Raw genomic sequence first — 27,183 nt, 5'->3', positions numbered from 1 at the left:
TTCTGAAGCATTTCTCAAACAACGGAGACCGCACCTTTAACAAAAATATATTTGCTGTATTTTTGATAGGAAATACTACAAATATGACAATGGTCAAGATATTTTCCATAGTATATATGTATTTGTAAAACAATCTGATTTTAAAACGTTTACATCTAGGGTCCATGTGAAGAGAAGCAGTGTGACACGATTGATACGAAGAGTTTAAAGTCCTTCATTTCTAGAAGAAAGTGGCAGGTAAATTAGTGCAGATGCTTTTGCGTAAAACCTTTTACAACCTTATGACCTTGTTAAAAATGTTCTCTTCTCCACTCTCTTCTCTCAGCGCTCTCTAACATGTCTTGGCTCAGTCCTGACCCTGAGGTCGATCCCGGACCTGCTCGATGCTCCAGCGTGTGAGGTCGCCATCACTACCCTGAGAGACCCTCGAAATACCAGCAGCAACTCCATGAGCACTGGTTCCTCCTCTGAGTATGATGAAGCTGATGGGTGGGGCTTTTTCCAGAACCCTAGCCAGGAGGAAGATGATGACCTAGAGGAAGATGGTATGGAATATTATTCATACGCCTATCTTCCTAAACGATCCTTGGCTCTGCGAGACGAGGAGGATGTAATGTTGGGTCAAGTGCGAGAACGGAGGGGTGCATTGATGATTCCTATAAACAAGGAATCCAGAGAGATGCCTTCAGCTTCTTCTGAGCTGATTAACAGGGACAGAAAAGAAGATGATAAAGTGTCTAGTGCAACACCAATCCCGCGTGGTAGCTTGATCGAAAGCACCTTCTACAATAGCGATGAGCAGCTCTCACCCATGTCTGCTCGCCACATGATGCTTCGGGAGAAACTCCAGGCCAGGAAACAAGACAGAGTACGCAGGACGCTACGCTCCAGCCTGTCTGGAAGGTTAAATGAACCGCTTATAGAGTATGTCGAGGATTCTCCAGATGCGGAATCTTGCCTCAGACATAGGAGAGGGTCCACACTTTTGTCCAAGTCTTGTTCATTGGACAGAGGGGTGAGATCCATCCATCCAAGCTCCCACTCTCATTGGAGGAGTAGGTCACTGGATGAATCAAGAGGAATCTCAGGAGCTTCTATAGAGCACAGGACACTGAGAAATAATGAAGATCTAGAGTTCAGCCATAATAATGAGTTCACAGATGAGGAGAAAGAGGAAGCCTCAGAGGTTCCTGTGAATAGGGTATCACAAAGTCAATTAGAATCTCACAAGGTTACCATGGAGGAGCTGCCAATAATCATGGGGTGTCACGTAGATGACAGCCAGTCACACCCTGGAGAGGAGGGGTCAGCAGCAATGGGGGAAGAAGAAGAAAAGGTAGAAGGTTCTCTTGCAGAGTCCTATGAACGTGACTCAGATGCTTCAAGCAGAACCAGCACCTACACTGAACAGCAGTCTCCCAGCCACCTCTTAATTTCACAGAGACAACATAGAGCATATGATGAATCAGAGGAGCACTTGGTTGCACCATCATCAGGAAAAGCATCAGAGCTGTCTCTCACTCAGGATTCTGAGGATGAGGACATGGAGAGAGTTTTGAGGAACCTTCGCCAAGCACCACTGCAACAGCACCCACACAGCACAACAATGAACAAAAACAATGTTACATTGAGGAGAAGTTCCTCGTCAGTTCCCACACACCCAACATCAGCGACCTCTGTGAGCCGAGAGGTGCTTCAGAGGCATTCATCAGCTCCAGCACTGGAGCTCAACCCCCCCAGTGGGAAGTCCAAATACGGACTCATGAAAATTTTCCGTAGGAAGTCCTGGACTCCAGGACCCTCTGATTCCCAGACACAGGGATCTGACAAGAAGGTGGATAATGGCTCAAGTCAACAGCAGAAGACCCCTCTCTTGGCCTTAAGGAAGAAAATGAGGGCTTCAGCATCCAGCATCACCAAGCTGTTTAGCAGGCAGTCCAGTAAAGAGATCACGGCATTACACAGGAGTATGGCACACACTGCAAAATATACAAAATCATTGTTATAATGAAAATCCACATTGTCTAAGGGCCTTTTTACACCCGGTCACTTCATGTGTTGTCTCTGATCCGATAGCTATATGATTTGTTAAAACTGTCCCATTTACATCAGGCCACATAAACGCGTCTCGGCGAATCGGATATCGATCCGATCTTTCTACTCCCGCCCAAAACGCAAATATATTTTACCTCATTTCCGGGGTAATTGAAATGGAACACGCTTTGGTGTATGCGGTTTTCAGAACGAGATCAATAAGAAGATGAAAAAACCTGTTATGATGGTTATTTATTTGTTTCTGGCTCAGTGGCCTGGTGGCTTAATGGTTAGCATGTTCTCCTCACACCTCCAGGGTTGGGGGTTCGATTCCCACCTCCTCCTTGTGTGTGTGTGGAGTTTGCATGTTCTCCCCGTGCCTCGGGGGTTTCCTCCGGGTACTCCGGTTTCCTCCCCCCCATCCAAAGACATGCATGGTAGGTTGATTGGCATCTCTGGAAAATTGTCCGTAGTGTGTGAGTGTGTGAGTGAATGAGAGTGTGTGTGTGCCCTGCGATGGGTTGGCACTCCGTCCAGGGTGTATCCTGCCTCGATGCCCGATGATGCCTGAGATAGGCACAGGCTCCCCGTGACACGAGAAGTTCGGATAAGCGGTAGAAAATGAATGAATGAATGAATGAATGAATGAATGTTTCTCGTGTGATGCGCGACTCGCGAGTCACCTGCGAGTGACGTAGTTCCGTTTGGGAGGAGTACAGCGCTGACGAATGTGGCTTGAACAACCACATGCATTTACACCTGTCCAGTTGCATCTGAAACGCGTCCCAGACCACCTCCTGAAGGGGTTTGTACCATCGGATTTATATCCGTCTCCAAAATGTTTCGGAGGGCATTTAGACCTGGTATTTTTACCGTCGGATAGATATCTGATCACAGAAAACGCAGGAAGTGACCGGGTGTAAAAAAGCCCCTAAGAAATGAAAGCTTTTTTCATTAACATCCATCATTTTACAATTTTCAGTGAAACTCCATTTAGTGAAAATGTTAAAATAAGAAATCACCAATTCAAACAGTTGGACACATTTTCATGTACTACATTTGTTCAGTGGAAAACAATGCTCTGTACTCAAAGCTCCAGTGGGAGACTCCTTCATCCTAACATATCTGATCGTCTTTGCTGTACCAGGGCCGATCGTGAGGAATCCCGTTCCTCCAGAGAAAGCAACTGTCACCTCAGAAGTTTATCCATCACCTCCCTTCTCAGGAAGCCTTCAGAAAAAGTCCAAGCTCTTCTCTCTCAAAATGCCATCCTTTAAAAAGAGCAAAGGTATGGAAAGAATATGACAGGGGTTTTATTAAACGCTAAAGGAACAATTGCTATAATTCTTCATCATGAATTCCATCCTATGATGGAATCTTTACATATAACTATTATCAAAACATTTTCCCAGGAATCCCGGCCCGCCCGTCCAAACCGGATGTGATACAGCTCGGTAGCGGTGGAGCTCTGGTTATGTGGAAGCCAGTGCGATGCGTTGATCCTGTCACATACTGCATACAGTACAGCCTGAAAGGTTGTGCAACATTGCACAGTTTGTACCAGAGATGGGGGACTCGAGTCGCAAATTTGAGACTTGCTTGACGATTATCAAAAAAAGACTCGACTCGACTCGACTTTGACTTGACATTCATGACTTGAGCCTTGACTCACACTTGAGTTTAAATGACTCAGATACGGGGGACTCGAGTCATATGACGACTCGAATCAGACTTAAGTCGCAAATTTGAGGCTTGCTTGACAAATATTAAAAAAAGACTCGACTCGACTTTGATTTGACATTCATGACTTGAGCCTTGACTCGCACTTGAGTTAAATGACTCAGATACGGGGGACTCGAGTCATATGACGACTCGAATCAGACTTAAGTCGCAAATTTGAGGCTTGCTTGACAAATATTAAAAAAAGACTCGACTCGACTTTGACTTGACATTCATGACTTGAGCCTTGACTCGCACTTGAGTTAAATGTCTCAGAGATGGGGGACTCGAGTCATATGACTTGACTCGAGTCAGACTTAAGTGGCAAATTTGAGGCTTGCTTGACAAATATTAAAAAAAGACTTGACTTGACTTTGACTTGACATTCATGACACCAGCCTTGACTCGCACTTGAGTTAAATGACTCAGAGATGGGAGACTCGAATCATATGACTTGACTCGAGTCAGACTTAAGTCACAAATTTGAGGCTTGCTTGACAAATATTAAAAAAAGACTCGACTTGACTTTGACTTGACATTCATGACTTGAGCCTTGACTCGCACTTGAGTTAAATGACTCAGAGATGGGGGACTCGAGTCATATGACTTGACTCGAGTCGGACTCAAGTCGCAATTTGAGACTTGAGACGCTTGACAAATATTAACAAGAGACTCGACTTTGACTCGACGCTCATGACTTGTGACTTGCACATGTGTGACTTACTCCTACCTCTAGTTTGTACATTTGAGGCTGTAAATAGATTATTATCTTTTAAGCCCTTTATATTGAGTCCAGAGTCTCATATGAACAACAATCAGCACTGACAGCTCTGTAAGCAAATATTACAACAAGCTGGCTAATGTTGTGATAGGTATCATATTATAGCACATAATAGCACTGATACATTTTATTATGTCATTTTTTTGTCAGATTTTTTTCACGTAAGTATAAAATTAAACTTTTAGGAAAGGTTTTAGGAAAATAAAACTTCCCTGAGATATCATCAACTCTGTTTCCTCAAACAACCCTGTTACTGATTGTTTCTCTATTATTCTCCTGGTTTCCAGGTGAAGAGTGGACAAATTTGTCTGAGAATGTTACAGATAGTTGCTACATTGCTAATACACAACCTATAGGACCCAGCTATGTGTATCGTGTAGCTTGCGTTACCAAAACTGGACCCGGACCTTTCAGTGATCCTTCACCTCCTGCTCTTACGACGATGCCAGCTGAAGGTAAGAAAATATCCAACTCTTGTTTAAGTTGTTATCACATTAAAGGTGCGGTCTCCGATTTTTGAAAGCCAATGTCGACATTTGAATTCACCAAAACAAACACGCCCCTAACCCAAACGGGTCCCACCCCTGTACTGATAGCTCCGCCCACACATACATACGTAACCCAGGCGACTAACGGAAAGAAACGTGTCTTTATCATAGCTGAAGGGAAGAACAATACGATTGTAGATAAACAAACAAGCAAAAATGACACACAAGCATAATGATGTAAAGGACAAAGGCATATATTAGTTCTGTGTAACAAAGCAAAACCAACGTTACTCACCTATCGAGAAGGAAAAAAGGGCCTCGGCGTCTTAAGTAAAGTCGGCCACATATTCACAGGTCGGAGTTTCCCGAGTCGATAACTCCTGAGCTAAACGCTGTTACTACACAAAACGCGGTTGTAGCTGCCTCTCTACATTACTACGATAGAAAAGAGGTGTTATTTGTGTAGTAACAGCGTTTAGCTCAGGAGTTATTGACTCGGGAAACTCCAACCTGTGAATATGTGGCCAACTTCCTGCTCCTTCAGTTCTCTCCAGCGCTGGAAAGCTGATCCTATATTAACACGTCCTACTTCTTGTCCTTATCGTAAGTCTTTCTTCTCTTTCTTTCTTTGTTTTTATCCTCTATGTCAATGTTAAAACCGCCTTCCACTAATGTCACACATGCGCCCTGAACACTCTCTCCGCACATATTGACAAGACACGCCCCTTTCTGCTCATTGGCTACACGTGTGTTTTGATTTTTGTTTATTATTCGGCCCGACTCGGTTTTCTGAAGCATTTCTCAAACATCGGAGACTGCACCTTTAACTTTGCTGTAGACTCCATGACAGGACTGTTACCTTTATAAAGGCCTGTTTTTTTTTTCCTCTGAAGACTCTTACATTCCTCTGAACCTCACGGAATCGACCGGATCCGAGATCACAGTGGTGGGAGAGCTCGGCTCAGAGAGGTCCTACACATTCCTGTCTGAGATCAACAGGTCCTTTAAACACACTGAATTACCAAAAATTGAGTGTACTGTAATAAACCAGTTTATATAAATTATATATTAACCCAAGTATAAAACTGCGTTCTAAACTGTACTCAAGAGTTTTGTGACTAAGCAGTGAAGGAATTGCAGTGGTATTGCACAGCAGCCTCTACACAGAGCATCTCAAAAACAGCTTCTCAGCGTTTTCCCTTCTCATATCCTTGCAAGTTCATTATTGTAAGTTTTCTCACTGAGAACATATTTCTCAAGGATTTCTCTGCATTGGGGGTTTCCTCTTGGTACTCCAGTTTCCTCCCTGAGGAACATTTACATTTATGGCATTCAGCAGACACCCTTACCCAGAGTGACATACAACTGAGCAACTGAGGGTTAGGGGCCTTGCTCAGGGGCCCAGCAATGGCAGCTCGGTGGACCTGGGGTTTGAACCCATGACCATCTGATCAGTAGCCCAACACCTTAACCACTGAGCTACCACATCCCACATAAATCTCTGAATTGACTGTAGTGAATGGGCATGTTAGCGTGTTTGCATTTGTGCCTTGTGATGAGTCGGTCCATATTGTGCCCCAAGCCCCTGGGATAGACTGGACATTCCCTATGACTATAAGAAATGGTTGGCACGCTGTAGACAGTGACCTCTGCTGGCTGATAGAGGAATTATGCAGGTACATTGTGTGATTAAGCTTGTGTGTTTGAGTAATGTACAGAAACTTGCGCTTTTTTGCTGTAGGGGCCGGTTTAGTGTGGTGACGCACTGTAAGGACAGCAGGAGCTTGCGGCCTCTGGCAGCTAAGCTGACTCCGTATAGCCCCGAGCAGAGGCAGCTAGTGCTGATGGAGTATCAGGTGCTGCGCAGGCTGTGCCACCCGAATCTTGTTCAGCTCCATGCCGCCATCCTTATGCCCTCCTGCCTAGCACTCATTGAGGAACTCTGCTCCGGACGAGAAGTCTTGTACAGCCTGGCTGAAAGGTGGGAGCCTTCGTTCTATAGAGTTTACAAAAGTCTGGGTGACTCGAATCGACTCTGTATCAGGGCATCAGCTCATGAATTCATTCAGTTTGTCAAATAATTTTATTAGTGTGAGGATATCCTCGTGTGTTGTGTGTGTTTCTGTACTGCAGGGACATGTATTCGGAGATGCATGTGTGTGAGCTGTTGAGGCAGCTCTTGAGAGGAGTGGATTACTTGCATGGACGCCGTATAGTCCACCTCGACCTCCGCTCTGATAACGTGCTAGTGACCGACAACAACGTGGTGAAGATTGTGGACCTGGGCTCTGCGCAGCACTTCACTCCAGGCCATGCCCTCAACATTGAGCACATCAAGGAGATGACAGAAAGCAAAGGTGATACAAAGTGAAAGCAGTGGAATAAGATAGTTCCTGTTCTCACTTGAGTTACAGCAGCTACTGTATAAACAGACATTCTGTCAGCAGCGTCTCTCTGTCGATGGTCACAATGCTGCCAAAAAGTGAACTAAACTCACTAAACTCTAGTTCCAGGATAAACGTCCCAGAAAATCTCAGAATCTATCAGAAAATCTCAAAAACTGTAGTATTACAATGTGTGTGTGTGCGCTTTATGTAGGATGTTTTTTTTCTGTATATGTGTGTGTTCTGTATGTCAGTTTACATTGTACTTCCTAAAGCTCCTGAGATCTTGCAAGGTCAAGGTGTCGGTCCTGCCACGGATATCTGGGCTCTCGGAGTTCTGGCGTTCATCATGTAAGTGACCATATTTATTTAGTGATAGATGTCACTAGTGAATCATTCGGCCTTAGGATGGGAATCACAAGTGAACCAGATGTCACTAAGGAATCATTTGGCATTATAACAGGTCTCTAATTAATTATTTTCCTTGGTTATACTAATTACATAAGTATATTTGATAACAACACTGTAACATTTGAAAATATGATTTTTTTATTATTATTAATTGTGGTGGAAATGGAGAATTTATTCAGTGCTGCCCAGAAAATTCCTTAAACGTTCATACTTGAAAACCGAGGACTTCTACTAACTAGCCTTCAGTCCCAACAGCAGATCTCAAGGTCATACAGGAGGTCACATTTAAGGTCACACAGAAAGTCATGAATATTTTAATTTCCCCAGAAATTTAAATGAACAGACCTCTTATTGCTCTGGTGTCATTCTGATGGCATTCTTTCCTTCTCTGGGTCTTCCTGCTCTCAGGCTGAGTGCTGACAGGCCGTTCCACACAGATCTCTACTGGGAAAGAGATCACAACATCAGGAAGGGGAAGATCCAGTTCGGCCGCTGCTATCCCGGCCTTTCTGAGGGAGCCATCAACTTCCTGAGGAGCACGCTGAACAGCAAGGCCTGGTACCTTCTGATCTTTACCCCAATCTGCTCACATTTTAAACGTTAGGCAGCATTATTATTATCATTACTGTAGCGGCACAATGATCTTAAATCCGCCGAGGAGCTGAGTGGGGAGCAATAAAGTCGTGACACGTTAATCATCCTTGCGGTTTGCTGTTTATTCTCCATCCGTTTGAAAGTGAATGTGCTCCTACACTCACCCCCACATGCTCCCAGAGCTACACACAGGTGTTTTAACCTTACGTAATTACTAATGCCCCCATTCTCCCGCAGTCACATGACATACACTTAACATGGCTCCTACAATTACTTTATTATTATTATCATCATTATTACTTCATTATTATTATCAATACTGTATTATTCATTATTCTTTGTACAAAGTTATATGTATATGTTTATAATAGAGTAATATACTGTAGTTATACATTATTTTTTATGTAGAATGGAGTTGTTTTAACCCTTGAATGAAAAACACACTTCATCTGATATGACAAGAGCAGGGTTTCAGGGTTTTTTTTTTTTGTGGGGTTATTTTAAATCATTTTTTACATTTTGAGCTCATAAACACCCGCCTGTGAACATGCAGAAGTGTTTTCTGACCACAAAAATATAAAAAAAAAATAACAGGGTCTAAAAATCAACTCTAAAACCTGATCAGACCCAGACACATGATCACGTGATCTTTCATGAATGTTTGGGTCACTGGAGCATCTTACAAAATATCTGAATAAAACTCACGTTTTATTTCTGTTTTTTTATTTCTCCAGGGGAAGACCGTCGGCTGCAGAATGTCTCCAGAACCCATGGTTACAGGAAGAACGAGGAGAACCGTCCAAGCACACAGCCTCAATGTTTTGCTTTTCCACTGAAAAACTGCAGGCCTTCCTGAAAGAGCGCGAGGCGAAACGTGACCGCACTCGCACCAAAATCACACTGCCACTCAGCTAACTTTACAACTTTAAACAGACAATAAGACTCCAGAGTTCCTGACAGAAGAAAAACAGCTAAATAGAAGACAAATATTTTGCATTTTAATGTTGAATAAAAAATGGAATTCTAATGAGAAACAAAACATCAGGCGTCAAACAAAAGCCACTCCATCCTTAGCATGACGTTAAGCGCTTATTAATCTAATGCTAGCGTGACACTTCTTGCACTTGATTGACCATTGAAACATTTTCAGTAATTTATTTGACTGATTCATAATAAATGGTGGCCACATTAACACAAACGATCATATAAAGTGTCATATAAACTTATTTACTCTTTGTTTTCTGTAAACAGATAAAACGGTGTAAGGGGGTGTAATACGCCTCATCACACAACACAGTGAGAGTTCACTCTGCAGTTCGTTTGCTAATTTTGCGTTAGCTAATTTATCATCTGTTTGTTTTTGTCATCACGCTTGAAGATTCAGGTGAAGATTCATAAATATTAAATATTAGAATACTGAAAGATTTGCTTAATAGCTCACATTTTATTAAAATTTAGATCACTTGTGCTCGGCTCTCTAAACACGAGAATAGAGAGATTGGTTTTATGAGATGTTCGGCGTGATATAGAAAAGAAAATCAAGACCTGGACATTGCGATGACTTATTATTGTGTGAATGTAACTGCGTTATTAATGTCCCATATTAATGATAATTATGGCAACTTTGCATGATTTATGCATGATTTTTTTTTTCATCTTCTGTGATTTGACACAATGTGATGCATGATATTGTGTTTTCATATTTAATTCCCAAGTGCTTGAATTACTTAATATTTATTTACTCTGTTGGACTTTTTGTTTATTTCAGATTTCAGATACATGCATGCATGACAAGTTGCTCTCTGGTTGTAATTAAAGAAATAAAGTTTACCTAACCGAATAGACACTAAACGTGTGGCTATTGTGCACATTTCAACTACTGATGTGTCGTTTGAGAATGACTCGACTCTTTGAGTCGGATCTTTTATGAGAAAAGGTTTGTTTGGTATTACATACGCGCAAGTCCACTCGTTGTGCGTGTGGGTTTGTGTAAAACATGTAACATTAATACAGAAAAGTTAAAAACTATTGCAAAACAAAACAAAACAGCTCGTCATATTATTACAATTTTGAACCGTATGGGTGGGAGCCGATAGAGAGACAGATAGGAGTCGACTCTTAAAGGTGAAGCGAGTCAATTGAGCACCCTTGATTAAAGTAGCCATCGACGTGCCTGATTTTAGGAATCGCTGACTTTATGTTTAAAAAGAAACATTAAATTACTCTCCCATAACGACAAGTCAGGCCATTTTAAATGTGAATTGTTGTACTGAGGTTGTAAATATTAAAACTACGGGGTTTGCGACTGGTCACGTTTTTCAAGCAGGCGAATACGAGAGCTACCTAAAGGTCTTTAGGATGTAACGTCACGGCAGTACACCGGTTTGTTAGCATGTTAGCATTGTTTATTACAAAAACGACCATAAGAAAGACTAATAATAAAAAGATACATTTATTAGTTAGAAGAAAGTAACGGTGTAGAGGTAAGCTCCACAAATTGTTCTTTCTTTCTAGATTTAAAATATTAATAAAAAAAAGTTAGCATTTTCCGACGATTAGCACATCTGCTAACTAAGCTAGCATGCTCGCGTCGATTTCTATAGGCTAGTTAATGTTACGTTAATATTAGATACAAAAATGTATTTGGATTTTTAAATCATTAACTACGTTATGTTATTAATTACATTTTATTTTTAAATAATAGCCCCGTTTATTAATATAAGAAACGTTACTTTGTCTGCAGACAAATCCATACTACTGTACTAAATAGTACGCAACGGCGGTTGCTATAGATACCTGAAATGGGGTACTGTGTAGTGTGGGTAGTAGTGTGTGGGTAGTAGTGTGTGGGTAGTAGTGTGTGGGTAGTAGTGTGTGGGTAGTAGTGTGTGGGTAGTAGTGTGTGGGTAGTAGTGTGTGGGTAGTAGTGTGTGGGTAGTAGACTATTAGGGTTGTAGACTAGTATGGGTAGTAGATTTGTAGGGTAGTAGAGTAATATGGGTAGTGGATCTGTAGGGTAGTAGAGTAGTATGGGTAGTAGATCTGTAGAGTAGTATAGGTAGTAGATCTGTAGGGTAGTATGGGTAGTAGAGTAGTATGGGTAGTAGATCTGTAGGGTAGTAGATCTGTAGGGTAGTAGAGTAGTATGGGTAGTAGATCTGTAGGGTAGTATGGGTAGTAGAGTAGTATGGGTAGTAGAGTAGTATGGGTAGTAGAGTAGTATGGGTAGTAGATCTGTAGAGTAGTATAGGTAGTAGATCTGTAGGGTAGTATTGGTAGTAGATCTGTAGGGTAGTAGAGTAGTATGGGTAGTAGATCTGTAGGGTAGTAGAGTAGTATGGGTAGTAGATCTGTAGGGTAGTAGATCTGTAGGGTAGTAGAGTAGTATGGGTAGTAGATCTGTAGGGTAGTAGAGTAGTATGGGTAGTAGATCTGTAGGGTAGTAGAGTAGTATGGGTAGTAGATCTGTAGGGTAGTAGAGTAGTATGGGTAGTAGATCTGTTGGGTAGTAGATCTGTAGGGTAGTAGAGTAGTATGGGTAGTAGATCTGTAGGGTAGTAGAGTAGCTTGTATTACACAGTGAAACAGGTCTAAAATCGCCCCTTTCACCTTCTCCTTACATTGTTTGAAAATGTTTTATGTTTTTTCTACTTTTTCTATTTTCTGTAAAGTGATTTTATTTAATAAAATGAAATTAAACTGTACAGTTATTTAAAGTGAGGAACTGTTGTTGTTGTTGTTGTTAATAATAGTTATAATAATAATCTTATTATCGTTATAAGAACAACAACCAAAACATGTTATATGACATTTTGTGTCTCTGTTCAGTGTCGGTCTGGTTTTGTTTTACTTATTTAGATTTTTTGTTTATTTTAATGTTTTCATTTATTTAGATTTATTATTTTGTGTACTGTACGTTTCATCATCCACTGAAACACATCAGTCTTTATTAGTTTTTATTTATTTATTTATTTATTTATTTATTGCAAATTAATAAAAAGTTCTTTTTACAAACAATAGTCATATTGAAGAGTGGAACAGAAGCTCTGTGTTGTAATGTTTTAGGTGTAACTGTGTGTGTGTGTGTGTGTGTGTGTGTGTGTGTAGGGGATCATGGCTACCGGTGCTGATGTGAGGGACATCCTGGAGCTGGCTGGAGGAGACAATGATGCAGGACCAATCAGCAAGAAGGACATCATTAACTCTGACAAGGTTCTTTTTGTTCTTCAACTGTATTTCCCCTTCTCTTTCTCAGCAGTATACTGTGTGTGAGGATAGCGTGACCTGATCAGTGTTGTCATGTTTTTCCTTTCGCTCTTCTTGTTTAGAAAAAGGTGAAGAAAAGCACGGAGACTCTGACGTTTAAGAGACCAGAGGGGATGCACAGAGAGGTCTATGCTCTGCTCTACTCCGATAAAAAGTACACACACAACACTCACTGCTTCGTCCGCTCGCTTCATCACAATAATAATCAGGCATTATTCCTCTCTTTTCTTTTTCACTTATCAGTCATCTATTCTTCTTTCTTTCTTTCTTTCTTTCTTTCTTTCTTTCTTTTCATTATTTTTTTTCTTTAACTATAATTTTCACAGTAAATTCTTCATCTTGTCTTATTGTTGATATAATTAGTATTTTCCCTGCTGTGTGTGTGTGTGTGTGTGTGTGTGTGTGTGTGTGTGTGTGTGTGTGTGTGTGTACACAGGGATGCTCCCCCTCTGTTACCTAGTGACACCACTCAGGGTTACCGCACAGTCAAAGCCAAGCTAGGCTGTAAGAAAGTTCGTCCATGGAAGTGGATGCCCTTCACCAACCCGGCTCGGAAAGACGGAGCCATCTTCCATCACTGGAGACGAGCGGTGGAGGAGGGCAAGGACTACCCCTTCGCCCGCTTTAATAAGGTGAGGGCTGGAGAGAGAGTGGAGCTGATGTTTACTTTTCAGTCCTGTTATGTCAAGTATAAAACGTGTGTGTGTGTGTGTGTGTGTGTGTGTGTGTCGGTCAGACGGTACAGGTACCTGTGTACTCCGAGCAGGAGTATCAGATGTACCTGCATGACGACGGCTGGACCAAAGCGGAGACGGATCACCTGTTCGACCTGTGCAAGCGATTCGACCTGCGATTCGTCATCATCCACGATCGCTACGATCACCAGCAGTACAGAGTAACCACGCCCACTTCTCATACCTCACACACACGTCCTATACACACGTTACACCTAGCTTACATCTTACTCAATCATCACACACTGTACTGCTTCCAAGACACAAAACACACTCAAGGTCATGTGACGTATAATTTGGGAGCTGAAGATGAATTTCAAATTTAAAAAAAAAAAGTATTTATCTATTTATTTAGTTAGTTAGTTAGTTAGTTATTTATTCATTCATGCATTTATTTATTTATTTATTTATAGTCTTTCATGAATTTAACAATTCATTCGACTTTTTATTAATTCATTATTATTTAAAAGATACTTTCTTAATTCATTAATAATATTAATTAATTAATAACCATTAATAATCTATTAATTTTAGAATTGTGTATTTTTATTATAGGTAATATCATTTAGTTTATTCTTATGTTGTTATAATGTATATTTTATTGTTTATTTTAAGATTTATGGTTAGACATTCTATTATTTCCTGTATTTTTTTTGTTGTTGTTTTCTGCTTTAATAAAAAATATATATATATATTTTTCCTGCTCTTCAGTCCCAGTTTCTTTTTACAAATTTTATTTTGTTAACAGTATTAAAATATTTGGTATTATTTTTGTTACAATCTTATTTTATGCTTTTCTACAAATTAAAATTTAAAAAAGATATTTTATGATGCATTTTTGAATCAACGCAACACTTCCCTTATTTAGCCAGTTTATTGCGATTATCTCCCTTTTGTCGTTGTTTTTCTTTTCCGACATATTAATGACGTCACCGCGGTCAATTATTACATGCGATATAGAATTATATAGTTGATTATAATCTGTGCGTCCGCAGAAACGTTCCGTGGAGGATCTGAAAGAACGTTATTACAACATTTGCGGGAAGCTGACGAAGGTCCGCGCTCCAGCCGGCACCGAACCGAAAGTCTACATCTTCGACGCAGGACACGAGAGACGCAGGAAAGACCAGCTGGAGAGACTGTTTAACCGAACACCTGAACAGGTAGGAGAGCTTTGATTGGGTTCTGCAGGAACTATAGCGTTATTTTAATGCAGTTTGTCCACTAGGGGGCAGCGCGTGCAAATAAATCGGTTTTAAAAAGTTCCTACAGACTTGTTTAGACATACAGATGCTTCTGCTTTCAATAAATGATTTTGAGCATTCAGTGTCACAGGATCGCTCATGTTTTGGCCTGTATTTTTCCCTCGTTAATCATATTTGAGAAGAATATCTCGAACGCTGTCTGTCGTGAACTTGTGGCAGGTGGCAGAGGAAGAGTACCTGATCCAGGAGCTGAGGAAGATCGAGACACGGAAGAAGGAAAGGGAGAAGAAAGCGCAGGACCTGCAGAAGCTGATCACGGCGGCCGACAGCACCACGGAGATGCGTCGGGGCGACCGCAAGGCCACGAAGAAGAAACTGCCACAGAAACGAGAGGCTGAGAAACCGGTAAGGAGTCACAGAGGACAAGAAACCTTTTATATTAAAATGAAACAATTCCTCTTGTTTAGGCCACGCCCACATTTTACTATTATTTTAAGAATAATTCATTCATTTCTGAAATTATTCGTCGGTATTAAAAAAAACCTCTTGACGTTATTAAAAATCCTAAACGAATAAATCTCCCTTCTTCTCATCAGGCTGTACCTGAAACAGCAGGAATCAAATTCCCCGACTTCAAATCCGCCGGCGTGTCACTGCGAAGCCAGAGGGTGAGTCTTCTGCTATACTGAGGTTTTACTCGGCCTAAAAGTATCAAAAGGGCTTCTAACAGAATGTATTCTGGGATATCTGAAGCATCACGAAGACCAAGTAGCAATAAAAACAAACCCCGGACACAAAAAACAGCCTCGAGCCGAAAGACTAAATACGTCGTCGGTCAGAGGAGCAACAGAGACAGTCGCACGTGTCTATAAACACACCTACGACACACCGGCAGTGTGAATAGTCAACACAGACCACCTCTGGATTTAAAATAGATCACCAGGAGCGGTGTTGGGAGCTGAGATGAGAATCACATCATCATACTGTAGTACCCCTTTTCCACCAAAAAGACCCGGGTGCTGGTTCAGAGCTAGCGCTAGTGCTGGTTCAAAGTCGGTTCCACTGGCAATTCTTCTAAGAACCGGTTTGCCTTTTCGTCGGTTAGAGAGCGTCACAGAGCCGAGTGTGACGTCACTGTATACGTGTCACGTGTCCCAGCGACGTTAGCGCAGCAGCGACAAACACAACATTGGCGGATGTCACTTTACTGTTAATGCTCATGGCTTTGTGAACCTACATTAACATCCAAACGCAGTGAATCAGACGTGTACGTGCGGCTCCGTGTAATCTGTATAAACGGAGAAAGTACATAACGTTATTTTATCATTAACACAGAAAAAAGTTAGCCTTAGCATGTAGCTACCTACTATCATGTGTGCTGATAAGTGATCATATTGCGGTAAAGTAAAAGTGTATTAAACATTAATATACTTGAGGTACATTATCAAATGCACTAACAGTAGCCCCGCCCACAGCCCCGCCCACAGCCCCTGACACAAGCGGTTCTTGAGTCTAGACCAGCAACGTTTTTTGGTGCTACTTAAGAACCACATTTCCTGGTACAGAGCCGGTGCTTTGGCGGTCGAAACAGAAAGAACTGGTTCTAAATTAGGCTCCGAACCTGCACTCAAACTGCCCCGAGGGTAAAGGGGCATCAGACGTCTCTACAGTGCAGACAGATTTGCTCAGAGATATAAAAGAACTGTTCCTTTATTTATTTATTTATCTATCTATTTATTTATTCTTTATAGCTGTTGTTTTTGTTTCAGCTGGTGAAACTCATGAAAGTCATACGGCGAAATAAATGATTACAGACTTGATATTATTATTATTATTAATATTATTATTATTAATATTATTATTATTCGAGTTGAAATGTCCCGCTGTAGCTGGATGCTCGTGGTAAACCCCGTAACCAGCTCCGAGAGAGACGCCGACTGGCCGCTCGCTCGCGCCTCCTCACTCTGAGTGTAATCTGATTAATCGGCGCTGCTCTGCTCTGGTCTCGGCGTATTCCTCATGCAGACTGATGGAGGCGCCTCGCTCCGCGTAGAGCTCGTGCGTGTGCACCGTGAAGCGGCATTACGGGTGAACGATGACCTCGTTTTTACTTCGCTGCTCCCTGTCGTGCAGTCTTCGGAGCTAACGACCTCTCCGCTCGACCTCATGGAATTCAGATCCACGATATCGCTTCTATCCGTCTTTTCGCGCCACGTGTCATGTTCCTGCGTAGCCGCACGTACATAAAGAATTCCACGCGTTTATCTTGTACACAGCCCCCGGTCGCGAGTTCATCGAAGCACGACCGGACCCTCGGACGAACGCGCTCCGGTCACCAGCCAACATAACGAAACGTCTGTCGTTTATCTCTAAAGATACGAGAAGCTTTTTTTGCTCCTTGTATGACAGACACACAAGTAATAGAATTGAATAGTGCATTTTATCAGAAACTGTCAGATCCTAGTAACTGTAGCTGCTCTTTATATAGACAACTGATTTATTCAGTATTAAATGGCGTCCCGTTTTACAGAGAAACGCCACGCTGGGGAAGTCGTGGCCTAAAGCTTAGAGAGTCTGACTCCTAACCCTAAGGTTGTGGGTTCGAGTCTCAGGCCGGCAATACCATGACTGAGGTGCCCTTGAGTAAGGCACCGAACCCCCGACTGCTGCCCACTGCTCCGGGTGTGTGTTCACGGTGTGTGTGTGTGTGTGTGTGTGTGTGTTCACTGCTGTGTGTGTGTGCACTTTGGTTTCATCACTTATTTTAATGTCCCACTGTTTTGCACATCGCTATTCGACTGAATGTTTGTAGCTTTGGGGATTTGTGTCTTAAATTTCCTTTCATTTTTAACTTTGTGTGTTTTGGCAAAAGTGAAGATGAAGATTCCCATCCTCAAGTGTGTGTGTGTGTGTGTGTGTGTGTGTGTGTGTGTAGATGAAGTTACCAAGCTCAGTAGGACAGAAGAAGATCAAAGCCATTGAGCAAATCCTCACAGAGCAGACAGTGGGTAAGTGTTTAGATGAATAAACAAATATTAATAATCATTAAAGCACAAGCAGCATTGTGAAGATATGAAATAAAAAATCTGTCGATACAACAATTAAAATAGAGCTGATAAAACAATTCAGAATGAATAAACATTCTGCGGAGTTTAATCACAAGTAGATTTATAATAATCACAGATTTATACTTGTGTGTGTGTGTGTGTGTGTGTGTGTGTGTGTGTGTGTGTGTGTGTGTGTGTGTTAGACCTGAACCCCATGCCCACTGAGGATATAGTGGCGATGTTTAACGAGCTGCGCAGTGACCTGGTGCTGGTGTATGAGCTGAAGCAGGCACACAGTAACTGTGAGTACGAGCAGCAGATGCTGAGACATCGTTACGACGCTCTGCACAAAGCAGGAGGTTCTGCAGCTCCCCACAGTAACGGCACCGCAGGACCCGACTCTCACAGCTGGGCCGCAGGAGTCGACGACATCAAACCTGAACCTAAAGAACAGATCATCGACGTGGTCGGTGCACCGCTTACACCCAACTCGGTAATATACACACACACACACACACACACACTCACACCCAACTCGGTAATATACACACACACACACACACACACACACACACACACCCCCAACTCGGTAATATACACACACACACACACACTCACACCCAACTCGGTAATATACACACACACACACACACACACCCCCAACTCGGTAATATACACACACACACACACTCACACCCAACTCGGTAATAAACACACACACACACACACACACACACACACACACACACTCACACCCAACTCGGTAATATACACACACACACACACACACTCACACCCAACTCTGTAATATACACACACACACACACACCCAACTCGGTAATATACACACACACACACACACACACACCATGTCTGTCACTGCTGAACTGAGAATAACAACCACATGTACATAAGATCTGCACATCTGATGTGACACTCGGTTCTTCTCCGCAGCGTAAACGGAGAGAGTCGGCCTCCAGCTCCTCGTCCGTGAAGAAGATGAAGAAGCCGTGACGCGGTTCGCTTTCTCAGCTCTGACAGAAAGACTTCCCGAAGCTTCCGTGGTGACGAGATGATGGGAGGAAAAGGACGTCCTTTTTTTTGTTTGTTTAACCTGAACTGTTCTCTCAGTAAAGTGCTGCCGCACCTCATCGTCCCTTATTCATCAGGTCATGTTCCACGCAGAGGCACCAGGTGAACTGTGAGTCACTGTATAAATGACCTGAGAGAACCGGAGTGTTCGGGTCATTAAGAGCAGAAGGAAAGCAGAAGATCAGAACTTTTTTTTTTGTTTAAACTTCTCCTCCAGTTTCTGGGTATTATACTGTACAGTATGTGTAGCTTCCTGTGACGTGTAGCTTCCTGTGACGTGTAGCTTCCTGTGACGTCCCTCTTCTGTAATCCCTGTCCCGGAATACACAAAATGTCCACCGGACTTTCTCTATCGTCTGTCTGCTGCGACCGGCTCAAAACAACGGAGCTACGGAGCAGCTATGATTTAACAATTTAATAAACGTGTGCCAATTTTTCTGTATATGTTTAATTCTTTGTGTTTTCTTACTTTGGTAAATCTGTGTGAGGTCACAAACACAGCAGGTTTCATTTGGTGTTTAATAAAATGTGTAGGATGTGGGCGGGGTTTCTCAGGGGGCGTGTAGGTCATCACCATTTAAACGTCTTCCTTTTATAACAGTGACATCAGACATGAGCGCATCGTTACTCTTATTACATGTAACTACAGTCAGTCACTTACAGTACAGTGTGCTACTAACGTCCACTAAAGGACAGATGACACGATGTGGGTTTGATGTCACTGCCCTGAGACATCGAGGAGAAACGACACGACACAGAGGGAGAGAGAGGAGGAGACACGACACAGAGGGAGAGAGAGGAGGAGAAACGACACGACACAGAGGGAGAGAGAGGAGGAGAAACGACACGACACAGAGGGAGAGGAGGAGAAACGACACGACACAGAGGGAGAGAGAGGAGGAGAAACGACACGACACAGAGGGAGAGAGTGGAGGAGAAACGACACAACACAGAGGGAGAGGAGGAGAAACGACACCGAGGGAGAGAGAGGAGGAGAAACGACACGACACAGAGGGAGAGGAGGAGAAACGACACAGAGGGAGGGAGAGGAGGAGAAACGACACGACACAGAGGGAGAGAGAGGAGGAGAAACGACACGACACAGGGAGAGGAGGAGAAACGACACGACACAGAGGGAGAGGAGGAGAAACGACACAGAGGGAGAGAGAGGAGGAGAAATGACACGACACAGAGGGAGAGAGAGGAGGAGAAACGACACGACACAGGGAGAGGAGGAGAAACGACACAGAGGGAGAGAGAGGAGGAGAAATGACACGACACAGAGGGAGAGGAGGAGAAACGACACGACACGGAGAGAGAGGAGGAGAAACGACACCGAGGGAGAGAGAGGAGGAGAAACGACACGACACAGAGGGAGAGGAGGAGAAACGACACAGAGGGAGGGAGAGGAGGAGAAACGACACGACACAGAGGGAGAGAGAGGAGGAGAAACGACACGACACAGGGAGAGGAGGAGAAACGACACAGAGGGAGAGAGAGGAGGAGAAACAACACGACACAGAGGGAGAGAGAGGAGGAGAAACGACACGACACAGGGAGAGAGAGGAGGAGAAACGACACGACACAGCGGGAGAGAGAGGAGGAGAAACGACACGACACAGCGGGAGAGAGAGGAGGAGAAACGACACGAAACAGCGGGAGAGAGAGGAGGAGAAACGACACAGAGAGGAGGAGAAACGACACGAAACAGCGGGAGAGAGAGGAGGAGAAACGACACGACACAGAGGGAGAGAGAGGAGGAGACACGACACAGAGGGAGAGGAGGAGAAACGACACGACACAGAGGGAGAGAGAGGAGGAGAAACGACACAGAGGGAGAGAGAGGAGAAACGACACGACGCAGAGGGAGAGAGAGGAGGAGAAATGACAGAGGGAGAGAGAGGAGGAGAAACGACACAGGGAGAGAGAGGAGGAGAAACGACACAGGGAGAGAGAGGAGGAGAAACGACACGACGCAGAGGGAGAGAGGAGGAGGAGAAATGACAGAGAGAGAGAGAGGAGTAGAAACGACATGACACAGAGGGAGAGAGAGGAGGAGAAACGACACGACACAGAGAGAGAGGAGGAGAAACGACGCAGAGGGAGAGAGGAGGAGAAACGACACGACACAGAGGGAGAGAGAGGAGGAGAAACGACACGACACAGAGGGAGAGAGAGGAGGAGAAACGACACGACACAGAGGGAGAGAGAGAGGAGGAGAAACGACACGACACAGAGGGAGAGAGGAGGAGAAACGACACGACACAGAGGGAGAGAGGAGGAGAAACGACACGACACAGAGGGAGAGAGAGGAGGAGAAACGACACGACACAGAGGGAGAGAGAGGAGGAGAAACGACACGACACAGAGGGAGAGAGAGGAGGAGAAACGACACGACACAGAGGGAGAGAGAGGAGGAGAAACGACACAGAGGGAGAGAGAGGAGGAGAAACGACACAGAGGGAGAGAGAGGAGGAGAAACGACACGACACAGAGGGAGAGAGAGGAGGAGAAACGACACGACATAGAGGGAGAGAGAGGAGGAGAAACGACACGACATAGAGGGAGAGAGAGGAGGAGACACGACACAGAGGGAGAGAGAGGAGGAGAAACGACACAGAGGGAGAGAGAGGAGGAGAAACGACACAGAGGGAGAGAGAGGAGGAGAAACGACACGACATAGAGGGAGAGAGAGGAGGAGAAACGACACGACACAGAGGGAGAGAGAGGAGGAGAAACGACACAGAGGGAGAGAGAGGAGGAGAAACGACACAGAGGGAGAGAGAGGAGGAGAAACGAGACAGAGGGAGAGAGAGGAGGAGAAACGACACGACACAGCAACTGATCCACAACAGGACAAGGTTCAGCTAGAGCAAGAAAGTCCTGAGGGCTGTGACTAATGTAGCTACTGAAGACCAAGTGTGTATGAAAATAGCTCTCTCTCTCTCTCTCTCTCTCTCTCTCTCTCTCTCTCTCTCTCTCTCTCTGTCTCTGTCTGTCTCTCTGTGTGTCTGTCTGTCTTTCTCTCTCTCTGTCTGTCTGTCTCTCTCTTTGTCTCTGTCTCTCCCTTTCTCTGTCTCTCTCTGTCTCTCCCTTTTTCTGTCTCTTTCTGTCCCTGTCTCTCTCTCTCTCGGTCTCTCTCTCTCTCTCTCTCTCTCTCTCTCTCTCTCTCAAATTTAAATGTATTAAATCCCAGAATCAGTTTTATCGGCATGAATTAAAAGAGAACACAAACATTAGCTGTTTATCGCACCTGTGACATTAAGAATGTGAATTAAATTTTTAAACGTTACTCTAAAGGTTTATAAGCTATAACGTGTATTTAATAAACAGATGTAATAAACACAGGTTTATAAGCTATAATGCGTATTTAATAAACAGATGTAATAAACACAGGTTTATAAGCTATAATGCGTATTTAATAAACAGATGTAATAAACAGGTTTATAAGCTATAACGGGTATTTAATAAACACAGGTTTATAAGCTATAACACGTGTTTAATAAACAGATGTAATAAACACAGGTTTATAAGCTATAACGCGTATTTAATAAACAGGTTTATAAGCTATAACGCGTATTTAATAAACAGGTTTATAAGCTATAACGCGTATTTAATAAACAGATGTAATAAACACAGGTTTATAAGCTATAACGCATATTTAATAAACAGATGTAATAAACACAGGTTTATAAGCTATAACACGTATTTAATAAACAGATGTAATAAACACAGGTTTATAAGCTATAACACATATTTAATAAACACAGGTTTATAAGCTATAACGCATATTTAATAAACACAGGTTTATAAGCTATAACGCGTATTTAATAAACAGATGTAATAAACACAGGTTTATAAGCTATAACGCATATTTAATAAACAGATGTAATAAACACAGGTTTATAAGCTATAACACGTATTTAATAAACAGATGTAATAAACACAGGTTTATAAGCTATAACACATATTTAATAAACACAGGTTTATAAGCTATAACGCGTATTTAATAAACAGGTTTATAAGCTATAACGCGTATTTAATAAACAGATTTAATAAACACAGGTTTATAAGCTATAACACGTATTTAATAAACACAGGTTTATAAGCTATAACGCGTATTTAATAAACAGGTTTATAAGCTATAACGCGTATTTAATAAACAGATTTAATAAACACAGGTTTATAAGCTATAACGCGTATTTAATAAACAGGTTTATAAGCTATAACGCGTATTTAATAAACATATGTAATAAACACAGGTTTATAAGCTATAACATATTTAATAAACAGATGTAATAAACACAGGTTTATAAGCTATAACACGTATTTAATAAACAGATGTAACTGCAGACAGATATTTTTAAAGCGCTCCTCTGTTGTAGTGACTGGATCTTCTCTGGTTTCATCACACACACACACACACACACACACACACACACACACACACACACACACACACACACACACACACACACACACACACACACACACACACACACGAGATTTTAAACACCTCCTTCCTTACACAGTCGGTCAAAGGTCATGATCTCACTTCTACATCGTCATGATTTCTGTTCTAGAGATTGGATATATTATGGGATGGCGGCTAGAGACGGATCTTTAAGTCCTACGTCTTTATAAAAAGTGTCTCGTGCACTACATCCTGGGACCTGGGAGTCGATCTGAGACGCTTCACTTGCTTTCAGCTACGTTTCCTAAACGAGTTTAGCTCCAGTTAGGATGAAACGGAGCTCCGTCTTTGGCGCTCGCGCTCGTCTCGCGATTGTCGGCTGAGCTGTAAATCAGAAGCGTAGCGGCGTGAAGACGACAGCTCACTCGCTCATCACGACTTCATCGACCGACGACGATGAAGCCGTCCGCACTAAATGCGGTGCTGCGTCGAGACCGAGGCGTTTAGAGTTCAGTCTTTTCTCCTGATGACGGGAATCACTCGGGTTTATACATTTTTAATATAATTCATGAGCTTTATAAAAGCTGTACGACGCGGTTCGCTTTATTACGGGACGAGTTCGGGGACGAAACAAATACGCTCCGTTTTTAACAGACTTAAACGCAGTAACAAAAATTTCACTGGAGCGTCGGCGTTTTTATGAACCGAAATCGCATCGAACTTTTTTTTTCCCCGTCGAAGTCGGTCTTTATTCGAGAGGCGGAGCTTAATATAATATTTCTGGTAAATCGGTTCGACTTCGTTGCCGAGTTTGTTTGTTATTTTACAACACGATGTAAACTTGCACACGCGAAGACCTGAAAAGGACAAAACTGTGACAGAGAGTAAAAAACATTCGCAGTATTTCAGATGGTCATAAATATCAAACAAAAAAAGAAGAAAACAAGCAGAAAACCGGCCGTAAACGTGGTTCTGCTGCGAGCGACAGAGTCTGGAGAAATAAACGAGTGCTAAAATTGATTCTGTGTCTATATTTCATGTTGAAAATTGGCTCGTAAATCCGGCGGTGTGATGGATGGAGGCGCTCGTCTTTAAAGAAAAAATCAAGTGTGTGTAATTTCTCCCTTGACAGAGCATGGTGGAAAGACGATCCTTCTTTTCCTCTCTCTCTCTCTCTCTCTCTCTCTCTCTCTCTCTCTCTCTCTCTCTCTCTCTCTCTCTCTCTCTCTCTTTTAAATTCGAATTCAGTTCAATAAAACAGCTTTATTGGCATTAATTATAGATTGCAGCTGTTGCCTTGAGTGGGATAACAAACAAAAACAAAACAAAAAAAAATAGATAGATAGATAGATAGATAGATAGATAGATAGATAGATAGATAGATAGATAGATAGATAGATGGATGGATGGATGGATGGATAGATAGATAGATAGATAGATAGATAGATAGATAGATAGATAGATAGATAGATAGATAGATAACATAAACAAATCCATACAAGTAAATCCAGCCACTTACAGCTTTTATTCATAGATTTTTAATCTTAAAGAAATGTAGTTTTTAGATTCTCTCTCTTTCTTTCTGTCTTTCTCTCTCTTTCTTTCTTTCTTTCCTTCTTTCTCTCTCCCCCCTCTCTCGCTCTCTTTTAAATTCAGTTCAATAAAACAGCTTTATTGCCATTAATTATAGATTACAGCTGTTGCCTTGAGTGGAATAACAAACAAAAACAAAACAAAAAATAGATAGATAGATAGATAGATAGATAGATAGATAGATAGATAGATAGATAGATAGATAGATAGATTTTTATACTTAGATTTTTAATCTTAAAGAAATGTAGTTTTTAGATTCTCTCTCTCTCTCTCTCTCTCTCTCTCTCTCTCTCTCTTCTCTCATCTGTCTGTCTCTCTAATTAAATATGATCCAAATCCACTCACACCTTTCATCACCCTACTGCGTGTCTGCGATGTGCCTGAGAACCGAATCGTATTAAACAAGAAAAGAAAACAATTCGATCCGACGCGAGTTAACGGAGAAGAGAGATTTTTTTTCACGTTGACATCAAAAAGCTCGGCGTCTTTCACACCGATCCCTCATTCAGAACGTACGTCTGTTTGAACGAGAGAGAAAAAAATTTGAATAAAAATGAATAAAACGAATTAGGAAAGAAATAAAAAACTGAACATTTTAAAAAAAGGGATTGATGTGAAGAAAGGGAACGAACGAAGGGAAAGAGAGAAAGTCTAATCAAAATAGACAATCTGATGGGGAAAGGAAAAGAAATGAGATGAAGAATCGGAAAATCGGGGCGCAAACTAAAAAAATGAAAGAACGAAAGAAAGATCGGATTCATGAAATAAAAGAGTGAAAGAAACGACAAAAAATGGAGTGAAGAAGGATTTTTTTTGTTAAGAGCGACATTGAGGAGATTTTTGCTCGTTTGCTTAAAGTTAGAAGATTTCAGATTTTCAAGTACTTCGGTACTTTAGACGGTTCAGTGCAGTAAAATATTAAAGGTGGTGAAGCTTTTGAAGTTCTAATGAGAGAGAGAGAGAGAGAGAGAGAGAGAGAGAGAGAGAGAGAGAGAGATGTGGTTTCAGGTCTGTGGTTCGTGGAGGTTGAACATCGTGTCTGGTTTCAGATCTGTGGTGTCAGGCTGCGCGGCCGCGTCGTCGCTCGTGTGTATATGATAAAGAAGCGTCCCGCCTGTGAGCGTGAGGGAGCGGAGAGACAGGAGGGAGAGACACGGCAGGACACTTTATTATCCGGGGGGAGAAGCGACGGGGTGAGACGGAGAGATCTCTATCGGACACGCTCGGGCGGAGGTGCGCCTGTTAATCACGGCCTAAGAGGGGTGAAGGGTGTTTATCATAATTGAAGTCTTTCCCTGGGCTAATTGTGGCGATGCGTCACTGTCCGACGTCCTCTCCGCCGAGCGGGAATGATGGAGTGAGCGTACAGGACGAGAGAATCCGCTGCGGAGCGAGAGTTAAATATGGGATTCGTCTCTTTCTGCGTGAAAGCGCCTTTAGGTTTCCATCACAGTACAGTGATGAAGATGATGATGATCACCGTGATGATAATTCGATAAACCTCCAGGCACAAAATAATAAATCCAAGTTCAGGTTTTTGAAGATATTCGAGCTCAGGCGTTCGCTTGCGAGAGCAGAAAATGAGCTTTAAATTTAACCCAGAGTCTCCTTGATGTACGGCGAAGCTCGCTGCACACTTCAGGACGTTTCCCCGGCGTCAAACTCAGCCGCGAGGAACGAGGGACACTGAAGATCATTTCATTTGCTGTTACACTAAAGGGTGAGAGAATGGGTGAGGCGCTCGCTCGCTCGCTCGCTCGGTCGGTCGGGGACACGTTCAAGAAGGTTTTCCTCCTTATGCGCTTAAAACAGAAAAAAAGACAGGATGAAAATAATGGGGTAAATAAAAACAAAGACCGGAGGGAGTGATAAAAGGAAGAGAAGAATAGATCAACTAAAAAGAAAGACATATGGGACGGATTTAAGGAGACATCCAAAAGCTAGAAGTTCAAGAAAACTAGTCCATGCTCTCTGTGTGGGTGGGGCTTACCCTCTCTCACCTGTCAATCACAGCAACATTAGCCAATCATGGGTTCCGGTGAGCTCATGTATGTGGAAGAAGGCAGACAGAACTTTCTGTTCCGTCGCCCCGTGATGCAACACGAGCAGCAGCTCGACGGATTCGACGTTCTCCGAGGAACCGTGTGTTACCCTGTGTGCTAGAAAACGAGGTAAAAAAGAAGAAGGTTGCCGCTGCAATCCCCGAAGATAAGAAAGACGGACGGACAGACGGACAGACAGACGGCTGGAAATGTAGGAGACACGTTAGAGAAGGTCTTGTCCTCAGGCCCTCAGACGGTGAGACAGATGGAGAGAGGAACAGTGCAGGTTGATTAAGTTGGGACTCGTCAGGTCTCCTGGGCCACAAGTCTTTCACTTCACTCCTCGGGACACCTTCACAGAGCGGACGTGCTGCAGGAA

The 27,183-nt window shown here is 42.7% G+C and overlaps 2 protein-coding genes across 3 annotated transcripts in view; both read left to right on the top strand.

Annotated features, from left to right (window-relative positions):
- obscna (obscurin, cytoskeletal calmodulin and titin-interacting RhoGEF a) overlaps nucleotides 1-10,481 on the top strand; it is a 65,932-nt gene extending 55,451 nt beyond the window's left edge. Inside the window, exons 75-85 of the mRNA XM_047799928.1 lie at nucleotides 160-237; nucleotides 326-1,967; nucleotides 3,182-3,322; nucleotides 3,447-3,569; nucleotides 4,822-4,989; nucleotides 5,916-6,021; nucleotides 6,764-7,003; nucleotides 7,156-7,379; nucleotides 7,661-7,757; nucleotides 8,226-8,375; nucleotides 9,146-10,481. Of these exons, the coding sequence (XP_047655884.1) occupies nucleotides 160-237; nucleotides 326-1,967; nucleotides 3,182-3,322; nucleotides 3,447-3,569; nucleotides 4,822-4,989; nucleotides 5,916-6,021; nucleotides 6,764-7,003; nucleotides 7,156-7,379; nucleotides 7,661-7,757; nucleotides 8,226-8,375; nucleotides 9,146-9,326 (3,150 nt within the window). The 3' untranslated portion in view covers nucleotides 9,327-10,481. The remainder of the gene's footprint in view (nucleotides 1-159; nucleotides 238-325; nucleotides 1,968-3,181; nucleotides 3,323-3,446; nucleotides 3,570-4,821; nucleotides 4,990-5,915; nucleotides 6,022-6,763; nucleotides 7,004-7,155; nucleotides 7,380-7,660; nucleotides 7,758-8,225; nucleotides 8,376-9,145) is intronic.
- A 167-nt stretch (nucleotides 10,482-10,648) lies between these two features.
- Nucleotides 10,649-19,197, top strand: dmap1 (DNA methyltransferase 1 associated protein 1). 2 transcript variants are annotated; one of them, XM_027154131.2, is made up of 11 exons: nucleotides 10,649-10,793; nucleotides 12,519-12,623; nucleotides 12,740-12,831; nucleotides 13,114-13,309; nucleotides 13,414-13,572; nucleotides 14,407-14,574; nucleotides 14,836-15,021; nucleotides 15,213-15,284; nucleotides 17,552-17,624; nucleotides 17,867-18,156; nucleotides 18,618-19,197. In XM_027154131.2, exons 2-11 carry the CDS (start codon nucleotides 12,525-12,527, stop codon nucleotides 18,675-18,677), a joined length of 1,395 nt encoding a protein of 464 aa, XP_027009932.1. In that variant the 5' UTR covers nucleotides 10,649-10,793; nucleotides 12,519-12,524; the 3' UTR covers nucleotides 18,678-19,197. The 2 variants fall into 2 exon arrangements, with proteins under 2 accessions (XP_027009932.1, XP_027009931.1); XM_027154130.2 differs by having other exon boundaries at nucleotides 10,747-10,894.
- The last annotated feature ends 7,986 nt before the right edge of the window (nucleotides 19,198-27,183 follow it).

Source organism: Tachysurus fulvidraco, chromosome 14, assembly GCF_022655615.1.
Source record: "Tachysurus fulvidraco isolate hzauxx_2018 chromosome 14, HZAU_PFXX_2.0, whole genome shotgun sequence".
NCBI classification, from domain to species: Eukaryota; Metazoa; Chordata; class Actinopteri; order Siluriformes; family Bagridae; genus Tachysurus; species Tachysurus fulvidraco.
This window is presented reverse-complemented; position numbering and strand designations above follow the sequence as displayed.

Bases quoted from the DNA above. Each gene is read 5' to 3' on its own strand.
- dmap1 (XM_027154131.2), top strand. From the start codon at position 12,525: ATGGCTACCGGTGCTGATGTGAGGGACATCCTGGAGCTGGCTGGAGGA. The intron at 13,573-14,406 runs GTAACCACGCCC...GTGCGTCCGCAG, and splicing joins ACGATCACCAGCAGTACAGA to AAACGTTCCGTGGAGGATCT. The intron at 18,157-18,617 runs GTAATATACACA...TCTTCTCCGCAG, and splicing joins CACCGCTTACACCCAACTCG to CGTAAACGGAGAGAGTCGGC.